At 41.0% G+C, this 12,200-nt stretch overlaps 1 protein-coding gene across 1 annotated transcript; it reads right to left on the bottom strand.

Moving 5' to 3' along the window:
* Positions 1–9,831: 9,831 nt before the first annotated feature.
* Positions 9,832–10,008, bottom strand: tunar (TCL1 upstream neural differentiation-associated RNA). Its single transcript, XM_076157330.1, has one exon. The coding sequence runs from the start codon at positions 9,976–9,978 to the stop codon at positions 9,832–9,834; it is 147 nt and encodes a 48-aa protein (XP_076013445.1). The 5' UTR covers positions 9,979–10,008.
* Positions 10,009–12,200: the final 2,192 nt, after the last annotated feature.

Genomic DNA, 12,200 nt, shown 5'->3' with positions numbered 1-12,200 from the left:
TGGTAAAAGGTGATCCATGCAGTATGGGGAGATGTGGTGCCAGTATCATGGGAAGCAGAAAGACATGTAAAATGTTAAAATTGAAGATTTAATTATGTTTTGGGGGGAACCTCAGTTGTCTGTTCTGTTCTGGTGCCAGGATTCCTAAAATATGATCCCTCGCCACTGAAATATTGATTCAGTGTTTTCTTGCTGTCACTATGCCGTCTCCAGACAATGATTCGATCACTGTGTAGTTTCACTGGAAGGTCTAATCTTGTAGACCAGATGAATGGTAAGTGGTCTCTAAAAGGCTGTCAGTGTTTATTAAATGATAGCTCTCTGAAAAGGTCAGAAACCCTGTCCGTTCACACACACACACACACACACATGCACACACACATGCACACACACATGCGCACACACACGCGCACACACACACACACACACACACACACACACACACACACACACACACACACACAACTATCAGCCCTCTCATCTCTTACCCTTAAGTGAGGTAGACACACAGTCTGACCCATAACATTGAGGAGTAAAGATGGAGGCCAATGTCACCAGACTCAGAGGGATTCATGCCTGCTGCTGTTTCCAGATGTGACGGTAAAGATTACATGAAATAAATTTGTGTGTTAAGATGTATTTCCTCCATTTTTATTCAAACATTTAAATTGTACATCTTTAAGAATTTTCAATAAGAAAGTTATGCTAGTTTCCACACTGTAAATAATTATTTTTTTTAAAGGCCAAAAACACATACAAATCTTAAAAGTACAACAGACAATATTACAGCAGATATCTTTAAATCCGATCCTATAATGTGCTGCGTTACATAACTTTTCTATAGGAAGGAGGAAAAAGTTTTCTTCTTCATATATAAAAAATGTATTCCTATTAATATAGTTCATTTTCTAGGATTTAATAATGTTGTACAATGGGTGCAATTAACAGTTATGAATTATTCATATGCAGGAGAAGAAGCAATACATTAGCCATTCAACCCCAGAAGGTGACACATTCTCAGCTCAGAGCTAATGGAATAATTGTCTCCTCTAATTTTGTCAACAGAGTCAAACTGAGCAGACACTTTTAAAATCGCACAGTCCAAAGCTTCTGTCGTATTTCACCTTACACTCATATTTTATGTTCAGAGAGGAAGTGGAACAGTTGCAAGGTCAGGCACATTCACGCACCCATTAACAAATTGGTCAGGACTTGCACCTTCAAATTAGACGTCTATTTTACCTTCAGCATTAAAACCCAGAAAATCCTGACATATTATAATATTTATCAGACAATTCACAATTGTTTCAAATAGAATGTAATTTTAAAATGATATGATCGTGCCCTTACAGCTCAATATAACAAATCAGTGAAAAGTAATCTTAAGCAAATGCTCAACACCTGACTGATTATGAGAGCAGGTCAATCTGTATGTATTTCAACTCCCACCCTGATATGAAAGTGCATGAAATCCATATGCTGATGTGCTTTGAGACGTACACAGTTTCAATTCTGTGAATGTATAAATTATAAGCTCACCTGATCCACACAATTTTCTTATTGAATGACGTGTGTGAATCCAGATACCGTGAAGCATCAAGTGGCATTATGGACTCAGATGTGTGTAGTAGACTTTAATCTTATTTTGACAGCATTAAAAAAAGATATACATCCTCATAAAATCATGATATGGCTGCATTTTCTATACTTTCATGTATATTAATCGTGCCTGACAACACTAAGCTGCACCTATTCCGTATAACAGTTGTTAAGGTAGCATTGATTTCAAAGCCACACAAATCAATAAAGGAAACAATCCGCTTTTCTCTTCACACTCACTGTGTTACTGCCTGTTTACTGGCTTAGTTGTTGAGTCTCTGGCTTCAGGTTGTGAGGAAGAAAGAATCTAGAGTCTTTACCACTCACTGTCTCTGTCTGAAACCTGTAGGCCTGCACTTGTTTGTAGAGTTTTATTTCTCATTTTGCAAAGTACCCCAGCCATAACTTTAGCATTACTAACACAAATAAGGTCTTGTACTGATTAGAACACTACCTGCTTAAATCAAACATTCACCCTGTTGAATATCAATAGACTGTCTCGGTGAAGGGAAGTGGACACATTCAGCGTAGACGGAATACAGATCAGTTACAAAGTCACATTAGTGAAACTCTGAGAGAAACACAATCAAGGAAGCAAGTGATCAGAAGTGTCCTTCCTCTTGACCAAGGATTTATAAAAAAACAACATAGCTCATTTAATTTGTCACATAGAATTTTGGATGCAGTAAATTTTGGAGTCGTCATGTCACGTGATGTCGCCGGTCGAGCCTTTTTTTCTGATTAAAAACATTTTAATGGGCTGGGACTTTCTGCCATTGCCTTCTGTATCAGCTAGAGGTCAGCAGCTGACAAACTCTGATGGGTCACATGTCTGTCCTTGTCAAAACAGGTGAGATGACCTCATACGTCAACATGAGGGCCGGACAGGATATGATGATCAGCAGTCCTGTGCAGTTTGATGCAATACAGTGAAGGAGCCAAATGCAATTCAACTATATTTGACATTATGTAAGATTTTATAATTTTATTGAAAAGTTATTATTTGTTTATTGATTTTGGAGGATTGTATTGTTTATCTATTAGGAGGCAATCAATTGTCATATTTGGTTCAAAACATACTGATTGATGATCTCTGTTCTCCATTCACGAAAGGGTATTATGTATATTTCATATTCCAATATGTTTTAGAATGCCCCTTTCATAAGTGTGTTTTAAAATCTTACAAACATTATTGGATTTATTATCTTAGTCACCACCAGCAGAGGGCAGTGTGTGTCTACTCTCCCTCATTTGCTCGTCCCTTTCCAAACATTCTTCCCCCTGAGGCCATGAAATCACTATGGCGGCTCAGATGAAGACGTCCCTGCTGTTCCTTGGCAGTGGTTCGCATACTTGTTTAGTCTGCCTCCGTATCCAACGCGCGTCCTCAAAGTTCTGCTTAATGTCCAATGAGCAAACGGCCCTGACAGCAGGCAGGGACTGTGAGGACTGTAACCCCATTAAAACACCAGTCTGAGCCAAGTTTACTGGATGCTACTGCTCAAACACCTGATTAGGGGGAACACTGTAAACACTTGGTCACATTGTTCATCCTGGTCGCCCTGAGCAACAAAAACTTTGCTAAATATGATGTGATTGCATTAACATCCACCTCATGGAGATTTATCTCCGAGGTCAGTGTGCACCGTGTGCTTTTACTCCCATTGCTTCTGCTTTAAATTTAGCTTTACACAGCACACTGAGGTAGAACTTCCCTTTAACTTATAGGTTGTTTGACTGCTGAAATGTTTGTAACTTGTTGGTGCACGTTTTGTGGGAAGTTTGTGACCATTTGTTTGGAAGATATCTTCGTTTTCTCCCTCGCTGCCATTTAGACTCCTCATTGAAAGTGACATCATCAGCTAGAAGACTACAAACAACCACACACACACACTGATGACATTAAGTATTCTTGGACAAGTTGCCGTATGGGCTTGTCGTCTAGAAAACACAACATCCGCATGCTTCCCTGAAGTCTGTCCCGTTTAAGCGTGCAAATTGGGTTGCCCAGCATTTGCACATAAAATGACTACACAGTCGTGTGGGTCAGACAAACATAAGGTGCCTGCTGGAAATCACAGCGTGGGCCTCAAACAGCGGGAACCAGCGAGTGTACTGTACATTCAGCAACTTCACAGCTTGAGTGCTACCTCAACAACCGGACTGATTGAAGTGCACTGAGGTGTTTCAGCCCTTGAATATGACTGTGTCTGCTCACCGGCATTTTTTATACTTAAACCTGGGCTCTGGCCGGCCTTAATCATTTGGCCAGAGAGTCATCCATTCCTCTCCTCTGGGTACATATCAGACTCTAGTTGAGAGAGGCAAAAGCCATTCTGCTGATCTTATCCCCCACACTGAGTCGTTAGCTTGCATTGATCTCACCTCTGATCAGTTCTATCTTGTGCTTCCTGGCAGATAGTTTTTGCATTTTATAGCTGAAATTCCAATGCAAACACAAAGTAAAAGCAGTGTTTTGTTTGAATTGGTAGTTTTTGGCATTTATAAACAGATTATAATATCACTATAATAGTCCAGTTCCAGGCACAGCTTGGTCTGCGCTCTATCGATCGGCTCAGCGGTCTTTGTTTAGACAACAGTGACAGATCCTGAAGAGTCCAACCTCACTGTGAGACGGCACAGTTGTCCCTCGCTCCACTTCTCCTCCTTTACCCATTAAAAAACGGCACGCTGTGATCTGTCCTTTCCATGCAGACTACCATTTCCTTATTTGACCGTTTCCATCCCTTCATCACATGCACACTTTTACCAGCACGTTAGACAGAAACATGTAACCGCGGGAGATAATGAAGTCAGATTGGAATAATTAGCTTGTTTTTGAAACATGGAATGCCTGTGCTGACAAAACCCTGCCACTCCCTGCACAGTGAGCTGCGACGCACCACAAGTGGAAATCTTCCTACTTTAGACTTTCCAGACTACGAACACAATGTTTAGGAAGATCTGTCTGGATTAAAAAGCGAAAGTTGTCTGTCAGCAGAGCTCCTTAATCACGCTGCTGTGTAACTCCAGACCCTAAATAAATATTAACATAATTAATCATAGTCAACTCATCACTTGTGGTGAAAGAGCTGTAGTGAAATTATGCAAACTGTTTTTTGTTACACTTTTACAACCAAGATTAGTGTTTAGTGTCGGCTTTAATGCAACATATCAAGCTTTATGCTTATCTTGATGTTGATGAAGTTGACAAAAGTAAAGATGAAGCCGGTTGCTCTGTAAACAAAGCTTCTCTCCTAAAAGACAGAAAAACAAAAGACAAAACGCCTTGAAACACAATCTCCTTCTAATGATGCGCTCTTCCTCATCTTGTCTGCTGCTAATAAAGCTCTCTAATGTTCTCTCTCTCTCTCTCAGTGTGTGTGTGTGTGTGTGTGTGTGTGTGTGTGTGTGTGTGTGTGTGTGTAGGAGATGTGTGGGTGTGTTGTTTGCATGTGTTTCTGATCTTAATCCGACCGTAATGATACAAGAACACTGAGGGGGAAACTAATGGCATTCCTTTGTCATTATGATCAGGATCTCATCTGTGTTTTTCTAAGATGGCAAACAGGTAAATTTGCTTGCTCGCTCGCAAAGGCCTCCGTTTCCAGTAATTCACATGGGGGGGGGGGGGATCTCTGCCTGGGAACGCCGCGTCTCCCATGCAAAAAAGCTTTGCGTTCCATAAACAGTGAGGCCGAACCTGACGTGTCCTTGCCTCTCAGAGTTTTACATTTATATCAGGATTTGTCGACGACTTTCAAGCCCAAGCGTGCGATTTTTGGATCACAGGATTTACTTCGCTGCATGAATGAATGTGAAGGCAGCCGGATATGTGCAGCCTTTTGTGACAGGAAATCCTCTCAGATCTCTAATGGAGGGAGGGGTGCGGTGACAGACGGACGGATCCAGGGCAGTCACAACATCGATACTTGCCGGCGAACTCTGATCTGGTTGACTTTTGTCGTTGTATGTGTGTGTACGCTCAGAGTTAGTCAGTTGGGATAAGACAAAGCAAAGAGCAGGCGAGGTTCTTTCAAATCAATATGGGGAAGGTTCCATCTTCTTGACTTTTCAGACTATGACGCTGAAGATTTGTCTGGTGAAACATATTTGATTAAAAAAATGATTTGCTTACTTTCCCTCCACTTGCTTCAGGCACAGTTTGTGATTTCCCAACCCACAGAATATGCAGGAACAGCTCTGGGGCAAGAAACAAAAACTGACAGCCATGTTACGACTGTGGCGGTGAGGGTTTGCAGATAAGACGTTCCGCTGACTCCTTCTGGCTGTCCTGGGTTCCGGCCTGCTGAGGAAAGAAATATACTTTCACACCTGCTCCACTCTTTGCTTTTGGGTGTTTACCAATTTCCTCCAAAACACACACACACACTGATTACTGAACAGCTTTTGTACAGTTGTTGTCACACAGCACAGTAGCGCTGCCAGTGAGCTTGATGTTGATGTCAGCCTTTAAAAATGTTTACTCTTGGATCTGTGGCGAGCCGATATGAGCTGGTGAGGGACAGCAGGTGCGTTGTTTTCTCGCTCATTACATCGTCTGATGAAGGTCAAAAGGGCTGAAATGTTGCTGTGAATGAATACGGATAAACACTCTGCTTCCCTCTGTGGCGCTGACGTCAAAGTCTGCGCTGCCACAGGTTAAAATGCCTTTTAAATAGATCAGAGTGTGTCGCCTCGATTCGCCAAGGTCGCGTGTTGAATGATGTAATCGCACCATGCAGCTTTTCTTGCGAATACCATCAAACCCGCTGTCAGCTCAGCTAGATAGAGATGAAACGTCTGCGTGGACAATCTGCTCTTGAATCATCCATCTGCGATACACAACAATCTTTCTTGAACATTGCTCACCGAGAATGTCTTTGGAATTCAAAGGGGAACGTTTTGGAATAGCTTTTGTTGGGATCCAGGTGAAACAATGGCGTTCAGCAGGCTCCTGGCCATGTGTGCGTTTAGCAGCTGTGGTTTCTCCCAACGACACTCTCATCTTGGTTCGTTGCCTACTCCATTATACTTAAAGAAAAAGTGGATTCAAGCTGTTTCTCCTCATTTTTCCTCCCCATCCAACAGGATTATTCCACTGTGTTAGCGCACAGAGAGCATTCCTAATCGAGTGGGAAATTACTCTGACACATATATGACCCAAATGATGCAAAGGAAAAAGAGCAGGAGTTAAAATAAATTTGTTTAGGGCGATTTGGTTTCTTGCGTCTTTGTTTCCTCTCGTCTCTCACATCGATTTGCAAACGCGCAGAGAGATACGTCCTGTAGGATGTAACGCTGTGGACTCTTCTTGCTTGAGCTCCTTTGTCTGTTTGCTTCCTGGAGCCTCTGTTGTAATCTGATACAGCTCTCGGACACAGAGGAAGAAGCCCTACGGAATCTCTTTCAATCTCTTTCAGTTTTCTAACACTGCTCTGGACAGTTTTTAGAGAGAAAACGTGTTACGTAAGCTTTGTTATTGTTGTTATTAGAACAATAAAGCTTTGTGAGGAGGTGAATATACTGGAGTCAGATTCAAACACAGGAATTCTAGATGTTTCAGGTCGCATAAAGATGATAATACTACATCAGATGTAATTGAAAACTTAACATCCACTCCTGAAAGCGCTGAAAGTATTTGTATGTGCAGACTGAATACATTTCCATTATTCTACATTCACGTATAGCAACACATCATTCATACCAACACCATCAGGTTCAAGATGTATTTATTTAGACGTTTTTTTTTTACAAAACTGCAGGCTGAAAAACTTTTTAAACCCTTCCATTCATGACCAACAAGAGAATCTATTCAATTGTAGTTTAAAGAGATTCAGCATACACATGAATAAAACATAGAAAGAGTTCAGATTACAGCGGTTTTAGGAAAGGTAAGTAAAATAAGGAATATTATAGGAATAATCAACTTTTACATCAAATGTGAATACATTCGCAAGACTGTTCATGTGCTTACTAAGCGTTCTTCTTATGAATAGGGAAACGAAAAATGGCTGAGTTCAACCAAAGGTGTTGAGTAGAAATCCAGTGTGAGACTGAGGAGGACGGAGTGGAGCCTGATACCACAGGCAGCCTTCACAGTTCCTACACGGTGAGGAGAAAATATTGCAAAGTTTGTTTTCCTTTCCTCTCCTCAGCGGGGTGAGGTTGAGACGCTTCCATCTCAGGCACTTTCTGAAATCATGAGGTTGTTCACTGACACACACACCAAGTACTTTTACACACACATGTGACGCAGCCTTTCCGTCGCCTTACATTCTCCACTGTACTGCACATGCAAGCTTCAACCGGCCACCTCTAATCTCTTACAGCTTCTTTCTTCAATGTTAAGTCTAATTTTTGTAGTTTTACGCTGTTGTTGTTTCAGGGGAATGTCCCAAATGTGGGTCAAAGACATTACAGCTTTTGTTTTTCCAAACTCCTACATGTACAGACATCAAACACAGTCAGTGCGTTTACATGCATACTATTCTCCCAGTTCTGTCTCTACTCCAATGAAGGGAAACATGTGGTTAGTTGTCTCTTAGTTGCCTAACAAAGGAAAGTATAGCAGGTGAAAACGTGCACACATCGCTGACATGCTGAAAGTAAATAAACTGCGTAAAGTTGATCTGCAACATGGTTCATTTAAGCGTATTTCAGTCTGATGTAAGTTATGATGTGAACGGGACATTTAATATTATCCAATTGTTGGCGCAATCAGATGCCAATCAAAGTTTGGATGTGCCTGTAAACACACTGACCTCACCCGTTAGATATCACAGAATACAGAATACATATTTAAACACGGGTGAACGCAGCTTTGCCAATAACCTTCATGTGACACACACAGACAGGTGTTTATGAAAGTTCTTATAAAATCACATATTACATCATTAATGACCTTTCATCAGCCAGCATTAAAAACAATATACTGTAGTAAGACATTTAAATCCTACTGCATATATACATATAAACTACATACAGAACCCTTTACAAAGTAATAACCTGATAATCTTATACATCATGGAAATAAGCATTTCCTCATGTATTAAGGCATACAGTCATTATGCACAAGTTTGCAAACTATTCTAAGCTCTGAAGCTCAGTAAGCATTATGTACATTTATGTATGTAAGTAGACAGATTTGCCTGTGATAATATTATGTCCAATGTGTGTGTTTGGAAATATGCATAATTATAAACTCATGCAAAGAACAATTTGGGGTAGAATTGAATGTTAAATCATACTTTATGTGTCAGATTCATGTAAGTGGCTAAAACCTTTTTCCTGAGAAGAGGCTCCTCAGACATTTTCAAATGCTAAAACCATTTTCTCACAAATGGCTACGTCTCCCTTCAGCGGACCAAAGCTTGTCAATGACCCTTAACACTGATGCACTTAAACTGGAAGCTACTTTGTAAATCAACCATAATCAAGCCATTTTCTACCAATTTCTGCAACTTGCTTTCATTGTTCACCATTTTAGGTCAAGTACAATACCAGGTGCCCCCATTACTGGTCACCTATCAGCACTTTAAAACTGTTTCCTTCGCTAAACTCACATTTAACAACTCAGAATGTGTTTCAGGTTATCGCTGATGTAGTCTCCAATGCACAAACACAACGCCATGCAGTGTATTTTCCCCCCAGGAAAATAGTAATAAACACAACAGGAAAAAAAACATGAAATCAGGCTGAATAACAAATCTCAAACGGATATAAGTTTTCCATCACTTTCACTGAGAGTCATCTTGAGAAAAAACAATAAACAACAATGCAGAAGTTCTCTTTCTGTCTTCATCCTTCCTCTTTTTTTAAACCACATTGGATTATTTCCACTTTACAGTTCAGTTTTTAATAAGAAGATCTGAAAAATATTTCCAAAAACAGTTTCCATCTCTCTCTCTCTGTGCAGTCTCTGTTCCCTATGAGGGTAAAAGCTGCATGTTTTGAGCCTCGGGACAAAATGGCGCTCAGCTTCATGCATTTATGTACAAGTCTAAAAGCATCCAAATATTATGGATAATTCTACCTGTGAAGGAGCAACAGAGGAGCGGGGCAGTGTTCCCGTCTCTGACATGTCTGCCAGGGTCCAGCACGGATTCAGTCTCAAATCTAGTTCATCTCTGGGAGAGTCCGGCGTCTTATTTACATTCCCCAGTCTCGCTTCCAAGTCAGGTGACATACCTCTGCTTAATCAAGAACAAGAGCTGCAGAGAAGAGTGAGACCTACAGTGTGGTGTAGATGTACACAAAGATGATGACTACCAAGTTGAGGATGGTCCCAATGATGCCCAACATGGCCAAGATGCTCTCCTCCTTACTCTCCTTGTCTTGGATTCCCTTTTCCTCATCACTGTAGACAGTGTTTACCATTTTCCCTGGAAAAGTCTGCAGTTTTCGTCTCAGACCAATCTGGAACAAGCAGATAAGACAGAAAATCCACAATCACATTAGTTAACTGCAAATGTTTAATTCTTTTTTTGATTGGTGCTTGTTGTGCTGTGTGTGCTGGAGGGCGATAATGGCAAAACAAAGAGGAATCTGTTAGGGGATGAAGGTAATGAAATTATGATTTTGTAATTCTTCGATAATCTGTTTTTAACAACATTCAGGAAAGATTGAAAATCCCAAATGGTGTTTCCAGTTATAGATTTTGTGCTGTAATTCCAGGTTCTGATATCTCGATTTGCACATTTGCACAGTTTAAGTCAGTGTGAATCTGCATGTTGGACACAGACAAACACACACACACACACACAGACACAGACACAGACACACACACACACCTAGAGCAGCTGTTCTGTAAGGCCTAATATACACGTACAACCGTTGCTTGCTGTGTGTTGCACAATGTTTGATTCATACAAACATGTTTTATTCAGAGATATGGAAAAAGATTTTGCATCAAAAATAAATCACTTGGCACCATTTCTTGAATAAAATATAATTTCCTGTGTATAAACAGAAGAAAAGGGTCATGAGCTGGAGCTTCTGTTGCTGTAAACAGTTCCACAGACGACAGCTGACGTCTCCAAACAGCAAAATGTGAAAGAAAGTTTCCTCCTATGAATTGATGCTGAATTATTTAAATCTGAAATCACTTTTGTAACTGTATGTATCAAATATGTCACAACTCATTTGCAGTCGTCTAAGGTCATGCCCTCTGCTGCTTTAAACTTCCATGCATATGTCGCACACCTCTGAGATTTGTGTGTTACATGATCAGGCTGGGATTGTTTAGATCAGTGGTTCTCAAACTGTTTGAACAAAGTACCTCTGATCAGCACAATACATCTAAGTACCACACAGGCTGGATAGATGCTGGATAGACCCAATCTTGACTAGTATGACTTAGTTTATGGGCCAAAACATGCAAGTGGTAATTATAGCGCCACCATCAGGCCAACCAGTGAGTTCTTTGCTAGATCATTACCAACCTCCACCAAATATCATAACGATTGATTCTTAAAATTTCAAGTAATCCTGTGGATAACAGATGGATAGACGAACAAAAACTAGAGGCAAAGCAGATAAAAGAGGATGTAACAGAAAAAGCTAAGAAATGTGAAAACCAAGGGCCCATCTTGGTCTCCATCTGTCCTCTGCTCACACTGCAAGTTGTTTAAAACTGGTGGTCAGACTCAAGACGTCTCTAATTTCCACCACAAATGCTTAATTGATGATTTTCTCCCAGATAGAAAAGGCAGAAAGAGACGAGGCTGCTACAGTTCGCCCGGCTGCTCTTTTCCTCCCCAACGTCAGTCTGTGGTCTTTGTACACAGGAAACTACACCGACACAGGCGAGGCACCGGACAGATGCCGGCTGTGCTTCTTACCGCTCACCACAGAGATTCTACCGGCTGTCAGGCGGTTGTCTCACCATGTTTTACCACATATGTGCTGCTCCTTCTCACAGATGCCTTTCCTTTGCATGAGTTGGCTGAAACGTGGAGGGAGAGACAATGTTCACGGTGGTGGCAAATGAAGCCCATCTCGTCCAATACCGACACTCTGCCCATTAAGGAAATACATGCAGACTACTAAGTCAAAATAGAGTCGTTGTTTTCTCAACTTTCTGTTACTTCTCTTGTTAGCAGCACACACTGAATTCAGTGTTATTATATATTCTTACTCACAGTTATATTGATATCACATTATAATTGACCCAATGTCCTCTAATCTGGACATTGAGAGCTGGACATCACTCAGCATCAGCAATTGAAAAAAAACAGAAACTGGAATTTGTTCAGCTGTGGGGTTGCTGATCTGAAACAAGTTATGTGTGTGTGTGTGTGTGTGTGTGTGTGTGTGTGTGTGTGTGTGTGTGTGTGTGTGTGTGTGTGTGCGCGCGTGTCAGCCCATGTATGTGTGTGTTTGTGGTAATTCAGTGTGTGAATGTGCTGTTTTTTACAGGAGTGTGTGTATTGATTTCTGTAGCCTAGGGTGCAGTACAAGCTGGTAGCTGTATGATTTGAGCCTGGAGGCGGCTCGCGCATCCAAACACCTCTCAGGAGAAAAGCACTTTTCCTTTTGCAGGTCAGTGGGTTTCATACATGGGCTAGCAACAGTAAAGCATGTAAGCTAATGCATGCTAA

This window comes from Genypterus blacodes, unplaced genomic scaffold, assembly GCF_046128005.1.
Source record: "Genypterus blacodes isolate CSIRO-AG114 ecotype Tasmania unplaced genomic scaffold, CSIRO-AGI_Gbla_v1 ptg000073l_1, whole genome shotgun sequence".
NCBI lineage: Eukaryota > Metazoa > Chordata > Actinopteri > Ophidiiformes > Ophidiidae > Genypterus > Genypterus blacodes.
Note: the sequence above shows the minus strand (reverse complement) of the source record. Positions and strands in the feature narration are given on the sequence as shown.

Coding starts and splice junctions, on each gene's coding strand:
- tunar (XM_076157330.1), bottom strand. CDS start 9,978: ATGGTAAACACTGTCTACAGTGATGAGGAAAAGGGAATCCAAGACAAG.